This window comes from Vombatus ursinus, unplaced genomic scaffold (genome assembly GCF_900497805.2).
Source record: "Vombatus ursinus unplaced genomic scaffold, bare-nosed wombat genome assembly UNPS02009835.1, whole genome shotgun sequence".
Classification (NCBI taxonomy): domain Eukaryota; kingdom Metazoa; phylum Chordata; class Mammalia; order Diprotodontia; family Vombatidae; genus Vombatus; species Vombatus ursinus.
The window spans coordinates 20,978,781-21,000,733 of NW_020949613.1; the positions used below are offsets into that span (position 1 = coordinate 20,978,781).

Here is a 21,953-nt window from a genome sequence, read left to right on the forward strand (position 1 = left end):
GATAGATAGATAGATAGATAGATAGATAGATAGATAGATAGATAGATAGATAGATAAATAGATAGATATAGATATAGATATATTTAGAGATAGATCTCTCACTCTGTCTCTCTCTGTCTCTGTCTCTCTGTCTTTGTCTTTGTCTCTGTCTCTCTGTATGTATATATGTATGTATGTGTATATATAATGTATATATATAATGTATATATATATACATGTGTATATATATATATATATATACACACACACACACACACACACACACACAAAATAGATTAGGCATGTGTGTATGTATATCTTTGGCTCTTCATAATTTATAATATGGATAGTGAAGTTTTAGGGCTGATAAGAACCTTTAAAATAAAAATTATAGACCCTTATCTTTCAAGTGAAGAAAATTAAGACCGAAGTCAAAGACTTAGTTACTGGAAAAAACAGGACTAAAATCAGATATCCTGATCATCAGCCTAAGGATCTTTCTACTAACACTTCACCTAATCCATTCAGTTTCACAGAGTATGTATATTTAAATTTCAATCTATTTTTTAGAAAAATGAAAATGTTCTACAGAATAGAAATGCAAAGAACTTCTACATTGTGTTGGGCTCCATATTACTCATGTCTAAATCCATCTTTGATAGTAAGTTGATTCTTCAAAGTGTATGGGATTCCAGTATATTTCAGAAAAATGGTCTCATTCTGCTTTCTCATGAGAGTTGAAGGGAATTTATAAAACTATTGTTTTTCTTTTAATTATTCTATTATAGGATTTTGAAGTTTAAACTATACACTGTTTCTTTTAAAACTAACATAAGCAAAAGAAAAATAAACAAGCATAAAATTCTTTAAAATTATATAAAGCTTTTTTCCCAAGTAAAACTTTTAGAGCACTTACATTTTAAAATGTTGAAATAAGTTGCAGATTTTCATTATTCTTATTGTATAATGTAATGATTAATTAATTCAAAATGTTACATCCATTTTAGAAAATATACATTTTTAAAATGTATCATTATAAAGTTAGGAAAAAGCATTTTGCCTTTTGATGATACTTTTCCAGTCCCATTATTCCATATATCTTTTACTTTTAGGAAATACTAAATGTCCTGTTTTTTTTTTTCCTGTCTTGTTCATTGGACAAACAGGGGTAGATGGTCCCCCTCCCTAGATAGGCGAAGACCTACTAGTCCCAGGATTCAAATCCAGCATGCATCTCCTGAGGATGACAGGTACTAGTCCATTCCTCCTAATGGAAAAGTCACCTACAAAATTTGTATACCACCAAATTGAATATATTGGAAATAAGTTCATTACATGCTTACTGCCAGGAGCTCAGAGAAAATCCTTGTGATTTCATCCCTGACTGCTTCCCATTATTATATAGCACCTGAGAATGCTCACGTAACCCAGGTGGGTATTCAGTGACACTATTCAGAATACCATGATGTCAAATGAACCATGTATTTTTTACATTTTGTTGCAAAATATTTTAATATTAATTTCAATGCTAAAACAATCTTTAAAAATCATCCATGTGTGTCCTCAGGTGCTTTATAATGCCTTAATTTCTGCTGCAGAGTCTATTTCTTTTATTCTTCAGCAGCAAATCAGTCTCAATCATCTCATTTCTCAGAATTATTGCTGATGAGCTCTGGTATGTGAAAGAGAGAGGCTCTGTGGCATTTACCATGCAATAGTTGGGAGAGACATATTTCATATTTTCATCTTTTTTAAGTCCAATATTATACAGGGTCAATTTTGCTGGCAAGCTTGGTTTGACCAAATAATGCCATTCATTTTATCTGCTGATGCCCACAGGTCACGACATCTTCCATTGCTTCCAGTCTTAGTTTTGTTATCCTTCTTCCAAACCATTTTTGGACCTGTTGTACAATTGTTAATATGCACTGAGTTAAATATTGCTGATAGTTTGTCTTATATAATGTTAGTGTTGGTAAAAATGTAATCAGTTCTTAAAATGTAAATCAAAAGTCAGATCTTATTGAAAACTTTAACTAAATTTGATTTAAGGAAACTTAAGACTGTATATTTCCTGCCAAGAAACATTATTCATTATTTTGTGCTTGATTTGTTTGATTTTAGGGTTTTCAGTTATCAATAAACTTTCCTTTGAGTTACCGATGAGAAAAGTTAAGGTGTATATAAGAGGAGAAGGAGAAAATGATATACCCATTTTTCCTGGTTTTTAAAATGGAGAAAAAATGACAAAGAATTTTTTTTAAAAATAGTTCAATTATACCCACATGGCTATTTTAAATGCAATTAATCAAGTTAGTCAATATGCAAAATTAATTTTATCATCATTCACTCTCTGAAGAAACTTATAATTTTAGATACTTTGAGACTCTGGGTTAAGTTGTCTTCAAATGTTTAAGAAATATGACCTTTTCTTTTCCTTTGAAAATGCTTTCTCAAGCAAATGCTTCAAGAAAAAAACTTAATCTGTACAGGTGTTTCCACTATTAATCAATCAATCTACAAGCATTAGGTGATGTAGTGAATAGACTGCTGGACCTGAAGTAAAGAAGGCCTGAGTTCAAATCCAGCCTCATACATTTACTAGTTGAGTGACCCTAGACAAGTCATTTAACCTCTGTTTACCTCAGTTTCCTTGATTGTAAAATGGGAATCATAGCAGCCTATCTCCCAGGTTTGTTTTGAAGATCAAATGAGATAATATTTATAAAAAACACATAGCACACTACCTAAATTACAGTGAGAACTATATAAATGCTTAGTCCCTTCCCTTTCCCACTAAATGTATATCATAAAACAGGCACTGCACTAGGCTTTAGTGGGGGGGGGGGCACAGAATTAATAAAATGATCCCTATTTGCAAATATCTTATTTTCTAATAGGGGAGGCAACAAGGATACCCACATACATACATACATACATATACATACACATATATTGCATGTATGCATATAAAAAAGAATAAACATATATGTATGTAATATAAAGAGAATAAATAGAAATAGCTAAATAAAAGAAAGTTAGGGAGGCAGAGCACTAGCAAATGAGGAGACCAGGAAGAGATTCACATAAAAGTTGATGTGAGCAGAGAGTACATTCTGAAGCATTAATGCTAGCAGACTATAGCCTTTGTAGATTGTTTGCTAGCTATAGTCAGAGCAAAACAGTAACAACAACAACAAAAAAATACATTATCCCAGAGAGAGTTAAATGATTCGAGGTTATGATGGCTCCTCAAAAAGGTGAAGTGACATAGATTTTGAGATAGAAGGGACCTTAGAAGTGTATCATTTAATCTAAAACTATCATTTTAACTAGGGGTAAATGACTTCAAAAGATGAAGTGACTTGCCTAAGGTCATATGTTTGCAATTTGAACCTGGTGGCCAGTCAGAATTATAGTGACACATTTCTCTGAATTTGGCTAAGATATTCTGCAAATATTAAACAAGTAATGAAAAATAAATGAGAAGTGGACAAAAGAATAAAATCAACACCAAATATTATAATTTTATCCAAAAGTTTAAATAATGTAAATTAATTGCCATAACAGAAAAATCAAGAGAACCTGGAAAGCATTTTATACAGAAAACATTTAACTTACTTGTCAAATAGAGAGACAGGGTTGGCAAAGGTTACCTTTATACTGTAAACTCAAGAACGTGATAATTGTAAGCAGTTTGACACAAAGCATGGAGAATCGGTGGATTTTAAAACAAGTTTAAGGAAAGTTTGACAAGATATTCAGTTAAGCAAGGATTTGAAAAAATGGAAGGTAGAAGTAAATTGGAAAGATATGCAAAAATCAATACACCAAACTCTTCATTCGATCAAGGATGGTCAAACAACCACATTTGGACCCTAACATCACAGTTCTGATTTTGCCAATAGAAGTGGAAATGGCATTAAAGAGAACAAAGATAAGATAAGCATCAGCCTGATTGGATCAAGAAGATATTTGCTGGACATGACATGATTTTGTGGGTATTGAGGAATCAATAAGCAATGTACCAAAGGTATTCAAAAAACTCAGATTATATTAATACTTTAAAAAGTGGCCAAGAGAACATCAATATGTTTACTCTGTCATATACACAAAAATTTCTATGGGTCATCTGTAAAAAAAAAAAAAATGAGATCATCCTGACTGGGGAAACAATGAAGTGTTTACAAAGTAATATGTAGCAATGGACTATATCTTTACCATGTTACAATTGACTGGGAGATGTTAGGAATCATAAAAATCATTGTGCTTATCATGTGTTGATTATTTTTAAAAAATGTTTCAGTAAAAGAAAATGCTGATTTGTAGGGTATTTTAAAATACTGTGTCTCTTGTATTGAATCCAAGTATTAAAATCATTCCAGATACCTTGAAAAATATAACTTAAATAATCCTGTTCAATACCTTCTGCTATTAAACATCAGGTGAGGCAAAAAACCTGGAAATGTTTGCCAAAGCTACTCTGGAGGAAATTTAGCATGGAATCCAGGTCAAAGAAAGATTCCCTGTGGATGATGAAGTCTTCTAGATGTTCTTCTTCACAGATGACATTGTTCAGATTATGTTAAATCCCAGAATATTGCAGAGCTTCCTGAAAGAGATCTATGAAGTTTTGTATGCCCATCCATGCAGAAAAGATGAATAGATAGAGAATGTTCATTGCCCAGATATCAGCATGTCCCACCAGCATGTATATGTGGATCAGATAGTATCAATGGACAGTAAATAGGGCTAGAGGTGAAAAGAAAGAGAATAAGCTAGATTACCATCAGGAAATTGCAAAGCTCATTTAATGACCTCAAACCTCCTATGAAGCAAAGGCCTATCTTTTCAATACTAGTATTTTCCTGGTAGTGTGGCAGTTAAGATAGAATACCATCACCTTCAAAGAATTGCAATTTCAACATATTACCAAAAAGGAATGCCAAAGAGGGAAAAAGAGATGTCCTCAGCAAACTGTATGATGGGAAGAAAAGATAGACTAGTCATGTGGTAGGAATAAGTAGTGAGAGACGAACAGTCAGAGTACCCTGGCAATACCAGGAGAAAGCCAGAAAGGCATCCAGTACATTGGATGGAGCCCCGGAAGTAAATACATGGGAGGACATAGAAAGAAATTGCCCAGCAAATGACTGGTATCATCAGTAAGAAGTTCCCAACTGATTAGATCACAAATACCTTTAACCAGTGAGTATTCTGTAAAAAACAGATATGTACTAGGCATCTCTTTTAAAATCCCCTTTTACTTGAAGGCAACTAGATGATGAAGTGGATAGAGGATTGGACTTGAAGTCAAAAAGACCTATGTTCAGATCCTTAGTGTGCGACCCTGAGCAAGTCACTTAACTTTTACCTCAGTTTCCTCATATATTAAATGGGGATAATAATAGCACATACCTTTCAGGGCTGTTTTGAGGATACAATGAGATGATATTTATAAAGAACAGTACAAACTTTAAGGTGATACATATGAGTCTGTTGGCTATACAACTATTAGTTGACTGAATCTGATAAAATTTTACTTCACAAGTTACCTGGGGGCACTGAAAGGTTAAGTCACTTGCCCACAGAGCAAGTATTTATGACTGACAGGGCTTGAACTCATACCTTCTTGACATTGAAGTCTGCTCTATATCCATTATGTAATAAGAGCTTCTCATATTTTAGTTATTTGGGATATAACTTTTTTCACACACATAAATTACATCTTCAGTAATTGATGCAGTAGATATAAGAAAGATAAACTGATAATAGCAGTTCAAAAATGTTTTGCTGTCAAAATTCACACTGTGGTTAAACAATTTGAAACACTTTGTTTTATGCTTTTTAGTTATTCAGTATTTTTAGTCCACTTTTAAAAAAATAGTATTGAAAGAGGTCTCTTTCTTAGCCAACTTAAATTATCTATTGTATTTAATTTTTTTTAAGTAATGCTTTGGATATTTGTTAGGCACTGATACAAATAAGGTGGGCATATCTGACCTAGAAGTATATCCTGGGTATTTGGCAGCTATATTGTTGGAGGAAAGGAGGGAAGGGAAGGCAGAGACATGAATTTGCAAGATGAAGGCAAGCCTTTCAACTTTACTATTTCAGTGGCAGTGTCCACTTGGCATGAATGTTATTTTTAATACACTGTAATTTACCCAGTTGAGAACTTGATGTTCTTTGAACAAAGATTTGCTGTGCAAATAGTTTTCTTTAAATTCCTTAAAGCTGCTGTAGTTTATGTGTGCTCCAGTTGTGTTTCTGCCTCTGAACAAAATGTGGGCCTACTTGCAATGCTTAAAATGATTTTTTTAAAATATCAGTCAAACTATAGGAATTATCATTAGTATCATATACTTTGAGGAAATCAGTCATTAATTATTTTTCTCTATTTTGTGATTGTCCCTAAATCAAGATGATGTACAGTTAGTAGACTGTTAAGTACAAGAATATCCTCAAGTGAAAATATAGATAATTTGGGGATATTAAGTTTTATTTTTTGAACTATATTCATTTTAGGGCTTTCTGTGGTGCCTTGCACATATCAAGTGCTTAATAAATGTTGGATGACTTATTTATTAACATTTTAAATGTTTTAAACTGTTGTTTAAATTATCCAGGACAAAACATTTATTTCTTTCCTAACACATTTGCAAATCTCTTTTAAACTTTTTGTTTGTTTGTTTTGCTTTGTTTTTGTTTTTGATTGTTTTCTGTTCATGGAGCCATTGGTTTAAATATTCTGGTCACAGAGATTTGGGGCATTCATCTATACAGTGGCAACAAAAAGCGAGTTCAGGGACAAAATGATTTTGTGGGTAAATTCAGCTATAGGCTGAAAGTTTCTGGACTCTACGAAAGTTGAGGAGCCTGATGGAAAGAGGTAGAGATGAGAAGTTACAATCAAAACAATCTGGTTCATTTTAGCTTACTTATTTGGTGCTTAAAATTAAACAGTGAGTTTACATAGCAAAAATTCGCTTGACCAGGTTCCATTCTGGTGGAATTGGTTTTATAAATCAATTAGTTATGTCCACTCTTCACTTAGGTGCCAAGCACAGGAGCCCAAGACAGAGAGGGCCAGAGAACAAGTTGTTTTCAATGATTTGATGTGAATAAATTCACATTCATTGGTGAAAACAAAGTAGAATCTTTAGGCCTCATCAAATCACCCAAGTCAACATTTCCTTCCTGAGGGGGGAAACTGTTTGCTTTTGTATAGGTATACTCAATGTTATGAAGGAAAATTCTAATAAGTCATAGTTATGATGCAATGTAATCACTTACTGTGTACACCATTTAACTATTTCTCATGCTTTTCATCATTCTTTGTGTCTAGATGCCACTGCTTTTCAAAAAATTTTCTTTATGTGCACAAAAGAAATGTACCTTCTATAAGGGCATCAGAAATACTACTTGAGTATTTGATGGCTGAATGTATATACATATGGTTTTGTAGCTTTTGATCGCATGTGGCCATCTTCATTGCATGTGACCATCTCTCTGTTTCTATCCATTATGTACAAATCCAATTCCATGCTCCCCAAATTATGAAGGACCCGGATGTTGGAGTCTTGCATTCCCAAACAAGACAGTATAAGCCACCAAAGTGCTAAACCAGCAACAACACAGAGGTATCCTAATTTATCAGATTTTAGTTTTAATAAAAAATAATTATTTTATGGTAGGATTTGGTTTCCATTTCACAGGAATAGAAATGTCTATAATTTTTAGCATAATTTCCTAATCTTAGTATTTGAATGTTTTCAGCTGTTATTTTATTGCATGGACTAGATATGATAATTCCTTAATAGAGTTGTTGGACAATTTACAAATTGTCATTAGTTTGTAAAATATCTTCATGTAATAGATTGCTAATCAGTTATTTATCAGTAAATATAAAAGTGACAATTTGCAAGTAAGATCAAATTAAGTTTGTTTCACATTTAAACCAAGTGAATTGTAAATAGTAATGTAGGAAAACAAAACTTAAAGGAAAACTAGATAGCATTTATGTCTTTGTAAATTTAAGTGTGATTAGGAAAGCCATATGTTTGATGGTCATTAAGACTCTTTCCTTTTAAATATTTCTTACATTTTAAAGTCTTTAAACTTTTCCGAATGGTTTCACCTACATTATCTCTTTTGATCTTTATAATAATTTTCTGGAGTTGGAAGGGCAGTTATTTTTCCCCTCTATACAGTGGAGGAAATTTAGGCTAAGAAAGGTAACGTTCCCAAGGTTATACAAACTCATCGTGAAAGAGTTGGAACAAGAACCAGCGTTCTGATACCTAATCCAGTGCTCTTTGTGTTAGTTTAGACATGTGTCTATAGCCAAATATAATCTTCCCTGACTATTGTCAAGAACCAAAGAAACATTTAATATAACTAATAATACAAGTTTCACTTAAAGGAATTTGTTATCTCATTAAAGTAGATACTCTCCCCAGAGGTACATATTACATTCCATTTATGCCTTCTCATCCTGTATAACTCTTGTCCTTGTCCTCTAAATCCTCCACAAGAGGGATTCCATCATGCTCAAGGCCATCATTTAATTTTGGTTTTTTACCTCATATTGTGTCCATCCAACCACATATCATAATTTGTAAAATAGGAATTCTTCATACATTTGCTATTCCTATGTGTATAGGTCTACATATATAAGTATATATGGCTATATCGGTATACATATATACATATATGTATATACTTATATATCCATATCCATATATATGTATATGCATCCATATACATATGTATAAGCATACATATGTATATTTACATACATATATGTAGCTAAGTAGTGCAGTGGATAGAACACCAGGCCTGGAGTTCAAATCCAGCCTCAGACATGTACTAGCTGTGTGACCCTGGACAAGCCACTTAACCCTTTTTGCCTCAGTTTCTTCATCTATAAAGGAGAAGGAAATGGCAAATCGTTCCAGTATCTTTGCCAAGAAAACACCACATACATTCACAAAGATTTGAACACAACTGAAATGACTAACAGCAACGTGTATTTAGGTAGATGAAACTTTTTCAAATTATAGCAGATCTTGTTTTGGAGGCCTGAACAGCACATTTATTTCAGCATGATATTCTGAAAATAGGTATCTGGAGAACCTGATCATTCCTAGGAAAGGCCTTTTCCATTTTTCAACATTATCAAGGAGACACTTTGTTGAGGGAGAGTCTTCAGGCAATATATTAGGAAAAAAAGATGATCCCGAGGAAAGCTCAACAAATGACTCAAATTGGCCATCTAAAGAACATATAGGGTTGGGAATGGGACAAGCAAATAACATAAAGAAAAGACCTGTAAAGACATACATAGCAAACCTTTTTTTTTTTTTCTCATCACCGACATTTGAGTCACAGCGTTTGAAATCTAACAGCACAATTCTTAAAGTGTTTCATGAAGAAGTAGAAATGGCACATGAGGAGGCAAAAATGGGAAGAGCAGTAGGACTGGACCGAGTAAACACATAGAGAAAGTCAATTCAGACAGTAACATAATTTTGAGGGTGTTGAAGGAATCGTTCTCTACATATCTGAAAGAGCAGGTAGATACTAAGAACATGGGAAAAATCATCAACTTTATTTTTACCTCCTCCCCAAAAAAGTAAAGTGAGAAAATATCAATAATTACCTTGTCCCTACCTTCTTAATTTTACAAAGTGATATTTAGAAAAAAATTGAGAATATTACAGATATTAAGGACATACTTACGAGGGACACACTATTAAGTACATACATACATAAGAAGCAGTTGGTGAAGTAGCTAGAGTGCCAGCCCCAGAATCAAGAACACTCATCTTCCTGAGTTCAAATCTGGCCTCAGGTGCTTTCTAGCTGTGTGACAAGTCACTTAACCCTATTTGCCTCAGTTTCTTCATCTGCAAAATGAACTGGAAAAGGAAATGGCAAACCACTCCAGTGTTTTCTCCATGAAAACCCCTAATGGTATCATGAAGAGTTGGACATGAATGAAACAACCGAATAACAACAACAAGGACAATAGGGGCAGGATTTGAACCCAGATCTTCAGACTTCAGAGATAGTAATCTTTCTGTTGTAGTATATTGGCTCCCCATCTAAGAATGTATACAGTGTAGCAAAGAATAGCTCCATTTGTGGGAAATAATATGAGACAAGTTTAAAATGCTGAGAGAGTTATCCTACTTCTCCTTCAACAGTGGTAACAGATGCCCATTAGATAATCATAACCTCATCTAGAATCGCAGTGTAGTACAGCCTATGTAGAGAGAACTCTGAACTGGGAGCTTGGTGATCTGGATTATAGACGTTACTCTCACAAAATGCTGTGTGGCATTTGGCCAGTAACTTAGCCTCTCTGTGCCTTTATGAAATGAAAAGATTGGAAAATAAACTACCTTAAAGAAGATATAACATCCTTCTAATGTCCAAAATATTGTGAACTGCTTTGATTGTATGGGTAAAAATGTGTGTCTGTGGTATAATAAAATAGGTCAGGTAGGTGGTACGGTGGATAACACGACAGGCCTGGAGTCAGGAACATTCATCTGTCCTCATCAGTGTATTTATCTGTTGTTTATTCATTTTTTTTCAATTATGTCTGACTTTTCATAACCCCATTTGGGGTTTTCTTGGCTTGTGGTTTGTGTGTGGTTTGTCATTTCCTTCTTCAGTTTATTTTACAGATAAGAAAACTGAGGCAAACAGGATTAAGTGACTTGCCCAAGGTCACATAGCTAGTAAGTGTCTAGTAAATGGTAGCTTGGCACCTCATCCTTGCTTTACGTTGGTTTATGATACTTTCTCCAAATGCCACATATGAAGAAAGGCTTATAGAGAGAATTTATGAAATTGTCCACTCTGAGGGAAATGTTAATTGTGTAGTCAGGATCACCTCTTTAAACTCTTTTCCAATACCCTCTCTTGAAGATAGGCAATACTCACAAGAAGAATGACTTTACTAAATTTTGTTCATTTTTTTTTGGTCCAAGACCTGTGATTTCATTGATACAGAGAAGTTGGAGTAAGGAAATTCCCTCTATATTGGTAAATCAGCAACTGTTTTACAAGTTCAGATCTTAGGGAATTATCTGATTACACTGAGAGGGCCAGTGACTTGCCCAGGATCACTTAGTAATAATGTTTCTAAGGCAGAACTTGAGCCTTGTCTTCCAGATAGCAAGGCTGCTTCACTCTCAGAGTACCTTCTGCAAATTTTAGATATCTTCTATAATCAAGGATGTACTGGTGAATTTTGATAACATTTAAACTGTATTATTGACATTTTCTCCTTCACTTTTTAAAAATTTAGACAAAAATAAAAATCAAGCACTGATTTGTAGCATTTTCTGATATCCAAGATATATGTTCAAACTATAAGTTTAACAATCAGCTCTCATGACCTGGTTCTAGCTGGCTCCAGTATACCACTGTGTATAATAATGATGACAGTTTATACAGCACAGAGATATAATTTTGAAACTATTTCTGATAGGAATAATTTTCATGTGACACCTCATTTTGACTTAAAGCTATTACATATTTTAACTAATGCAAAAAATTATTTCAGTTTAAATTCTTATTTAGCTACAATGTGTCTACACAATGAAGCATTTATAGAGTTAGAAAGAGCTTTATTTCTTGTGTAATTGTTAGACCTGTAGCTACCAAACTAAAGCTCAAAACAGAATAATTTCTTTAGATTCCAGTCCCAGTATAATTAGTTTCATGACTTATTATAATTATTAATCATAATGGATATCACATGGATATAGTATGTTTAGGCTAAACCTTTGTAATGAAGCCATCCCAAATATCTGGCCATTGCAGTGACAGACACTATTAAAAGCATGGATTGCAGATGGATGGAACTTTTCTCCTTTGGGGAATTTGCTGTTTTCTTATTTATTGTGCCTAGAATTGTCTAAATTGAGTTAGGCACTCATCAGAGTAAAAGCACAAATTTAACCACTCATCAAAATTAAGTTAAGCACTACAACATTATGCAGAGAATTGTCAAAATTAAGTTAAGTACTCATCATTTAGAATTTCTGTGAGAATTACATGTGAAAGGTGGAAAGAATTTTCTGCTTTGTTAAGATCTTTAAGTCATCAGGAAAGGAAAGTTTAACATTTCAGTGACATTTCAGAACAAATAGAAGTTGATATAGGTAGTTCCCAAGATATTAAGACTTAAGAACCTTTATACATGAATTAGATACCCTTAATCATTCACTATGTAATTAACTGGAAGAAAGCTAATGAAAAGGAACGGTATAAGGCTCTTTCTTAATTCAGCAGGAGGAAGGATTAATTTATCACTTTGATGGATTGTTGAGGGACGTTCCCAAGCAGTCAGAAGTCTTCATCCCTCTGCTAATTCTGGCCACTAGGAAGCTCCTTCTCTGGGGCTTTTAGGGTCAAAATCTAGGAGGAAAAACTAAATAACATAGTGAACAGAGTGCCAGACTTGGAATCAGGAAGACCTGGATTCATGTCCCCAGATTGGGCACCAGGCACATTATTTAACCTCTCTGGGTCTCAGTTTCCTCCTCTGTAAAATGTACATTAAAATATCACCAGTGTAACAGGGTTATTGTAAAGGATCAAATGAGATCATTGATAAGACTTCATAAGCCTTAATGCACTATAAAAATGTGAGTTGATATTATTTTAAGGAAAGTTCTATTATGCAGCCAGGCATAAGGCAGGATGGGACTATTCTTTTCCCCAGCTCCCTCAATAATAATGCATTATCAGCAAGGCATTAGCTTGGCACTGCCAGAGCAGCTAATGTCTCTCAAAAATTGACACTTTAAAACACAAGTGGTCACTAATTCCAGGTACCAAGTGCTCTGGCGTCTCAGACCTCAGTCCTCCTTGGCTCCCTAATCTTGAATAACAGGAAAAAGATGAGTACAGTGATGGAATTCCCTCTGGTGTGGTTGAAGAATGGGGGCAGACAGCTTGTAGTAAAGCGAGAAATAGCGGTAGAGCATAGTTGGTAGGGCAGGATATCCTAGAGCTAAGCTTGCGGGGAAACAAATGCTGACCAGGGTGCTAGAAAAGAGGGCACCAGAAGCTTTAATACTAACATCAACAATATTAAAAAACAAACAACAACAGTAACAAAAAAAAACTAAACAAATCTTCATGTGTTTTTTTCATCTAATTGTTAATACTTTAACTTTATTTTTAACTACATTTCATTTGTAAATGCATATATATGTGTGTGTATATATATACACATATATGTATATATGTATATATATATACATATATATATTTACACACACACACACACACACACACACACATAGTAGTTCAGTTGGATCAAGGGCTGAGCAGTCTTTTGTGGGCAGGATGTGTCTATATAACCTACTGTTTCTAAAAGAAAATGAATTTGGAGTTCCAAGAAGTGACATACAAACTTTTGAGAAGCAGAATCCCTAAGCAAAATCCCTCTATACCAGTTCAATGATTTTATGATATTTAAATAAAAAAAATCTTCTGAAGAGCTACTTGATTGAATAAGCAACATAGGGGAAATATATAGAACAAAGGGGGAAGCAACCGAGTTACTAGATTTGAGAATGCACTTTACTTCACTCTGATGGAGCAGGTTGAATAGTAGCACTCTTCTTTCTTTGTCGTGGATCCTTCTGAGAAAGCTATTGGCTTTAAACGTAGATTTGGTTCTATTCTCACTACTTTTAAATGATGTATTAACTCTCATATCACTATCACCATCATCTTTCCCAGCATTGCTTTTTCTCACCTCATTTTCTGCTTGTCAATGGAAAAAAAAAATGGCCATTCAGGGATCCACCTTCAACTATTTTCATGTGGAGCTAAGAGGTGGAAATGAGCCCTCCTCCTGCTTCTAGTACCGGGTGTTCCCATTTGACGGATCTTTTCTTCTGTATTTCCAGTTTCTAAACGGGTTTTTAATTGGAAAACATTAATTCCTAAAACTATTTGCTGAGAAGAGCTACACAGCAGTTTCCCATCTGTCAGTTTCTTTTTATCATTTTGTTATATGATTATGACTTTATTTATCATATTTTCTGTACTTTTTAACATCTCATTTCACAGGCAATCTCGAAAGTCGGAAAGATCTAGCAACCAAAAACAGACTAGGAAAAGCAATGCATCTGATGCAGAAAGGTAGGCTTAGCCCTATGATATTGTTCACGGCCATCTTTGATTTTAACATATACATACATATATATTATATATTTTAACATATATATCCAAGTGTGTTCCTTATCCACTGGCTCTTGTTTGAAGTGTTTAAATATGAAACTAATTTTGTGAAATTAAAGGTGATTTGTAGGATAATCACTATTATTATCTGGGCACATTCTCTTATGTTAGGGTAAGAGTATGGCAATTTAAAGACAGTCCCTTAGTCCCAGGGTTCCAGTTTCTAAATCTTGCACTGACTATTGTTGCATTTATTACTTATTAAAGTAGGCTACATCTACTACTCATCAGTACATATAGCTTCATGGACCCTGAAGCATTTGAACTCAGTTTCGATTTTTTTAGTTCAATTCACAAATTCAATAGAGAATAGGTCCTGGACATGTGATTTTGTCGGTAGAAGGAACTCCTTGGTGAAAAAAGCTTCATATACCAATACACGTCAACAGCTTCTTTACAGTTGTCAAGAGCACCAAGAGATAGGTGTCAGAAGCAGGACTTAAACCCAGGACCTTATGGTGAGGCCAACTTGCTATCCACTATACCACACTACTGTCTCACTACAAATGCATTAATATTCTATATTTCCAAGTATTAGTATGCCAGTAGTTTTAATATTTTTTGTCTATACTTAGCAAATGCCACTATTTTCTGTAGATTCCATGAAGAAGATCATAGACTCTTTCTAATTTGTAGAATGTTCCTTTACTGTTATTTCCCCAGCAGCAGCATGAAGTTAGAGGAGGACAGTAACTTGGCATCTCCAATGTTTAACATTCTATCTGGTACATAGTAGGAGCTTCCTAAATGCTTGCTGATTATCTGGTTGATGGATGGAACTACCATAGAAGTCATATAATCCAAATTTTACTTTTTTAGTGAGGAAAATGGGGCCAGGAGAAGTGCCTTGTCAGCAGAGATAAAATTCAAATCCAGATCCTTAGACTCCAGAGTTAGTGTTCTGTTCGTTCTACCACACTTCTCATCAACTATGACATGACAACTATGTCAGAATTAAAGATATGATTTGAGTTAAAATGTAAAATTATGTGAGTTAAAAATACTTAATTCTCTCTTGCAAAATCTATATTTAGTACCCCCAAATATCTCATAACACATGCAAAAGTATAACTAAGAGTAAAATGAAAAACATTTAATAATTTTGCCCAAATTATTAAATATTAAAAGAACTCATAAAAAGTTGATGCGCCACCTATTCTATTTTTAAGGTACTTTACATCACAAAATAATGTTTTGCTAAATTTTGGCACAGCTTCTACAGCAGCCCAATGCCAGTAGCCTTCACTTGAATACACCATAATTGTAATTTCCTTAATTTCCTATTTCTTTGAAAATATCATATATTTATTTTCATCAACTTTTATAGTTGAATAATATCAAACTGGTGATGTACCTGATCAGAATGAATACAAGTAGTCTGACAAAGTAAAATGTAATGGCCAAATTATTTTTTTTTTGCTAAAATTACATCTTCTGTAAAGAATACATTCTTTAGACAGGCCCACCATATTTTTCATTTAGGTTCTGAGCCTCTGAGTCTCTATGATTTTGTATAGGTTCTCACCCTGGAGGAAAAATGAGGCTTGATATTTTGGGACATTCAATTGACAACACTTTTTCATGACAATTGATATTATATAAGAGCATCTCCTCATTGTAAAGAAATTATGATCTTAGAGTAAAATCATACAATTCATATATAGATAGTGTCTTAAACAACTGTGTAAAATAATCAATCAGCTGGTTGCTTTGCCAAACAATTAGTTTGATTTTCAATAACATTCAACTGATTGGCATAAAAAAAGCCAGAGAAAAATGAGTACATTGTCTTCCAAGCTACTGTTTTTTCACACTATTCTTCAATGTTTTGTTCCCATAGAATAAATAAGATCTCATTGGTTATTTGTAGAATTTAGAGAAGCAAACAAAACCAATCAAGTTCTTCAGATTTTAAAAGTAACTGATCACTTCATATTTCTGGAAGTTATTGATTTCCTGTGGTCAATGGGGCTGAACAACAACTGCTTATTTCTAAAGTTAAATCCCAAAATCTATCATTCTGAACATTTTCCTCTCTTTTCCACTTTCCAAATTTCCAATGTCTTCTTTTCCTCAGTCAAGAGCATGAGTTAGTTCTATACATACAAACATACATATATACATACATACACAGAGACACACACATATTTGCAATCATTTGGTTTTGTCCAGATTTGTGATTTCATCAGTGTACAGGACTCTCAATGACAAAGCCCCTTTGCCAATGGAGATTTGCCACTCATCTCTAGAACTATTAGTCTCAGTGAAGTGACTAGGAAACTGAGAGGTTAGATGACTTGCCTAGGGTGACATAATGAATATAGGTCAGTTGTAGGACTTTAACCCATTTCTTTTCCATTCCAAGGCCAACCTTATATTCACTATAGTATACTGCCTCTCAATGCAATAATACAAAGGTGGGTTTTTTTCCCCTAATTTTTATGGCAAATAATATTTAATGGGAAAAGTTAAGACCTTCCAATGTAATTCCCTGTTTGTTCACTATTTGAATAAAGCAATTCCTTCTGAAATTATTAAGTAGCACAGAAGAAAACTGATAGAATTAGCCACAATGTTTCCTTTTAGTTATTTCAAAACGTAGACAAGAACCATACCAGAAAACAAGTAAATAAATTTGTGTCTGGGAAACTGACACATAACTCTTTGAAAATCATTTCTATGATTTAGTTTGAATGTGTCCTTCAGAAATTCCTCTTCAGAAAAAGACTTTGGTTTAGAAATTAATTGAATACACAGATGAATAGGGATAATGCTTATTGACTTGACTTAGAGTAAAATTTAAAATAAATGGAACCAAACAACTTTGGAAGTGGTCTAGAGTCTACACAAAGTGCTTATCTCTCTTTTTTCTTTTTTTTTTTTTACTGTTCTTTTGGTATCCATCCACTTTAAGACAGTGGCCTAAATTCCATTCTTTGCACATACTGATTTTAAGAGTCATACAGTCTTTAACATTTCAACATAGATTTCAGTCATAGGCCAAAAGCTCTCTCTTCACAATTGCCTTGATTCATTTGCTGAGAAAGTCTTAACTTTCTCAGTTCAGTTCAATGCAGTCATTTTTGTTGTTGTTCTTTGTTGTTTTATTGTTGTTTTCTTTTTTCAGTCATGACTGACTCTTCATGACCCCATTTGGGGTTTTCTTGGCAAAGATACTGGAGTGGTTTGCCATTTGCTTCTTCAGCTCATCTTACAGATGAGGAAACTGAGGCAAACAGGGTTAAGTGACTTACCATGGGTAACACAGCTAGTAAATGTCCGAGGCCATTTTTGAACTCAGGTCTTCCTGACTCCAGGCCCAGCACTCTATCTACTGCACCACCTAGCTGCCCCTTACTCTGTGTAATACTTTTGCTAAGGTCTCAATGACCTGCAGTGTCCTCTTTTTTCCTTCAAGCAAAATAATTCTAACAGGGTAGTATTAAAATTCCCTTCTACTCTTCCCATATAGTACTTAGTCAACATGGTATGTATACAATATATACTGTTCCCATGAGAGTCTACTTTCCAAGTAAGATTAGACAGATTATGGTTTAAGCAGATGCTTCCGTTTTCTAACAATGTTGCCTGACTCTAGGGTTACATTTCCCATGTATCTCATACTTTTGCTCATGTTACCTCATTCCTATTTGCAGATTCATATGTAATAAGCAGAGTAGTTTTATTGTCAGCCCGATTCATTTCTAAACCAAAGTCTATTTCTGAAGAGGAATTTCTTCACATTCAAAGGACACATTCAAACTATATCATAGAAATGATTATCAAAGAGTTACGTGTCAGTTTCCCAGATAGAAATTTATTTACTTGTTTTCTGGGGTGGTCCTTGTCTACGTTTTGTAATAACTAAAAGGAAACATTAAGAAAGGGGGGAAGTTACCATAATGCTTAAGAAGAGGCAAATCAACCCAAGTCAGAAAAATAGGAACTTTAAAAGTTTCTATGCTGATTGATAATGGGATTGGGCCTGTGAAAGATTGTTGCACTTACCGCCTAGGTAAGTTAGAGAGAATTAGTCTCAAAAATCAAAACAAAACAAGCAAATACACACACACACACACACACAAACACATACATATACACACTACAGAGCTATCCATAGATATACTCTACATACATATACGTACATAGGTATTCATTAGATACCTAGTTTAATTATAATTCTATTACAAGAAAATATTTATTTCTTCTTGAAAGTTTACAGAAAATAAATTGATTTGGAACTTATATTTCTATTTGCTTCTTGCTTATTAATTGTATTTCCATAAAGATATATGTAATTTAGATAGAATTTGAAACTATGAATCAGAGACTAAATGGAAGAGTAATTCAATGAAATACAAATACAATGTTTTTTATATTGAAAAATTTTTTATATTGAAAAATTGTTTCAGTTGATGAGGCTTTTTTTAATAAATAAAAACAGTACATCACAATAATATAAGATCTATATGTAACTGCAGGCTAGTTTTTAAAAGAAATTTTCAACCTGTGTTCTTTGACTAAAATGATGATTGAAACTCACAGGATAAATCTACTTTGATCTAGGGAGTTCTTGAAAATTATAAGTTACAGATAAATTGCTGAAGTGTTTCTGTGGAGAGAATTTCCACACTGAGAATTCTCCATAGAGATAAAATCACAGGCCCAAATCACAATCCACTTACCCCTTAAAGAACCACCACCAACAACAACAAAAATGAAGGTAGCCATATTTGACTGATATGTTGACATGTTGGCTACTTATTTCTGAATATTTAAATAAAATATTTTTTCTCTGTTGATTATCCCTATTTTGAAAATGTTCTTTTGGTTCTTATAGATCTAGGTTATAATTTTGGCATTGAGATATAGGAAATAATTGCCATATGTTATGAAACTTCACCAAATAAAGGGCACAGTATTTCACTTTGCCCTTTATTAGTTAATTCTTGATGTTGCCTTCTCTGAAGACAGATGAAACTATACTATGTAGCAGTTTTGGAGATTTCAAAATTCTGTTTATTCAAATCAGTGGTTACTAATAAAGATTTTGGTGGTGTGTGATTTTTCCCACCTTGGTAGTTGAAATACTAGCAGCCTCTAGTATATACCCCCACTGCCAGTCTAAAATTTCTGGACTATGACTAAGACCTGTCAAAGCCCAAAGTCCTGGGTTTGGATTAATATTTGTCAATTGCCTAAATTATTCTCTCTCAGTTCCCCAAGCATGACATTGGTTTTTTGTGAAATTAGATAGATCTTAAATCAGTGACAATTGAAGAAAATATATCATTTTGAATGAATAACTAAAGAAAAATTGTCCTTGTGAGTACAAACTGAATGCTTTACTCTGAAGAGTACATCTATTTTAACAAGGTACACACACATATTTCCAATTACTGAATGCATCACTAGAATAACATCTGATCCAGATTGTCACGTTTCTTCAAAAAAAAAAAAGGTATGTGAGGGGATTTGATTATACTGTTTCAGCCAATGAACAGCATAAAATATGATTAGTTTAAAAGAACAGCTGTTTGAAAGGTGAGTTGTATCCATACAATTTATTAGGGATGTCAGATCAAAGACCATGGCCTGCACTCAGACATTCTAGAAATAGCAGTAAGTTCTATGCTTCTTTTATTCACCAAATTCTTACTTTAGAAATCATATTCATAGCCAAGTTTCTGGTTTTCTCTGTTGATATTAGGAGAGAAGACGTACAAGCTACGATATTGCTATGTTTTATCAGACTCTTATTGTTAACAGGTTAAAGCTTTGATCTGCAGATACTGTTTCACTTTTACAAAAGCACTTTTTGATTATCCCATATTTTAAAGCCCTCAAGAATTCATAATGTGCAAATGCCATTAAAATTAATACTATAAGAATGCCATATATAATGGTCTTTGGATGTATATCCAAAGTTTCTGAGTAAAATCATAAATATTGTGAAAAACAAGGTAGCCTGTCATACTGGATAGAGAACCAGCCAGGGAGTCAGGATGTTCAGGGTACATGTCCTGTCTCTGAGGCATACTGGCTTTTTGACCCTAGGCATGTTACTTAATCTTTGAGTTCTGTAGCCAACTCTCCAGGACTTCAAGTGACAATGTGCAGATATGCCTGGTAGAGGGACTTCATTCATCAGGAGTACACTATCCTACTGACATTTTAAGGTTAGACCCATTCCCATCTCCATCTTGAAAATCATACTTTAAATCTTCCACACATTATGCATTGTCTATTCCTGAAAGAAAACATTTGAAACATCTTTAAGTGGATTTCTCTACATGAATCTAAACTTCCTTTGGAAAAAGAAGAAGTACATTTTATGAACTAAAGGAATTCAATTAATCACTTTAAAACTTACATGGCATGATCATTCTCAGTGCTAGGCTGTTTGTACGTATTTGCGTATCAGTATCTAGCAACCAAATGATCGAGTTTTGCTTGGTTCTGAGCATCACTAAGCAATTACAGTAATTTAATGAAGTTTTCCTTGGGCAAATGGGTGGCGGGAAAGATAATGTGGACATGTTGACTGAAAAATTTTTTCTGACCCTAATGTTTTAGAGTTCTCCCACAACATCTTTCTAGAAGGGGACACCCTACCCCAAGAACAACTGATCAGCCAGTCATTAGGGGAAAACATCCCTCTCGCTCAAGGTCGAGTGAGCATTCTAGTGTCAGAACACTGTGTTCTATGCATCACCTTGCGCCAGGAGGGTCGGCACCAGCTTCTCCGCTTCTGACAAGGTTGCTATTTCATGTACAGCCCCACATTCATGTGCTGCCTTCCAGGTGTCAGTGTGGTGTTGTACCTTCCTGAACATTTGATGCTTTTGCTCATTATGGCACTATACCTAAGAGTCCTTTCTTCATGACACTTACACACTTCTCCCACCTCTTCAAGACTTACATCTATTTTCTCTGTATTGATGGAAATTCTCTATTTCCTACCCCCAAACTACCATTTAGAACTGAATCTGGCTGTGTTGTGTCCTTCCATCTGTTTGTGGCATATTCATACGAAATGGTTTTTAAAATCTGGAAAAAGCGATGTACAGTGAATTACTTGGAATAAAAGCTTACATTCCCTTTAGAATGTACAAGGAAGAATATCCTTGAATAGCAATTAGATAAAGGTTATTTTAGTGATTCTTAGCTTAAAATATGTGACTATAAATACTTAGAGTAAGCCACAACTCCTGTGCTATAATTTAAATTATTTTTCCTACTTATCACATAAAATAAAATGTTATCTAATGAGGCAGCATAGTAATGGACATAGAGAGCTGGCCTCAAAATTAGGAAGATCCAGGTTCACGTCTTACTTCTGACATACTCTGTGACTCTGGGCAAGTAATTTACTCTCTCAGTGCCCCAGGCAACTTTCTAAGACTTTTAAGTGCATAAAAGATACTGTCCTGCAGCGATAGAGAAAGTTCTTCATCAGGCACTCCCTACTCTAATGAGATCACAGGTTTCATCTTGTTTATCTAATTTTTACCTTTATTCCAAGTCCTGTGACATCTGTCCAAAGTTGAGATTCTATTTCAATTAAAGAAAAAGTTTCAACATCCATAATGGCAAATTTGAGGAAGCATACAAGAATGATGAATATATCATTAGTTTTAGAGTTGTTTGGAGGTGGTGTGCATAACTCTGGAAATATCATTTTTAGTCATAGAATT

The 21,953-nt window shown here is 34.0% G+C and overlaps 1 protein-coding gene across 1 annotated transcript in view; it reads left to right on the forward strand.

Moving 5' to 3' along the window:
- Nucleotides 1-21,953, forward strand: part of RIMS1 (regulating synaptic membrane exocytosis 1) — a 695,579-nt gene that overhangs the window by 517,515 nt on the left and 156,111 nt on the right. Inside the window, exons 22-25 of the mRNA XM_027852913.1 lie at nt 1,146-1,229; nt 7,545-7,622; nt 14,086-14,157; nt 20,833-21,015. Coding sequence (XP_027708714.1) covers nt 1,146-1,229; nt 7,545-7,622; nt 14,086-14,157; nt 20,833-21,015 — 417 coding nt within the window. The remainder of the gene's footprint in view (nt 1-1,145; nt 1,230-7,544; nt 7,623-14,085; nt 14,158-20,832; nt 21,016-21,953) is intronic.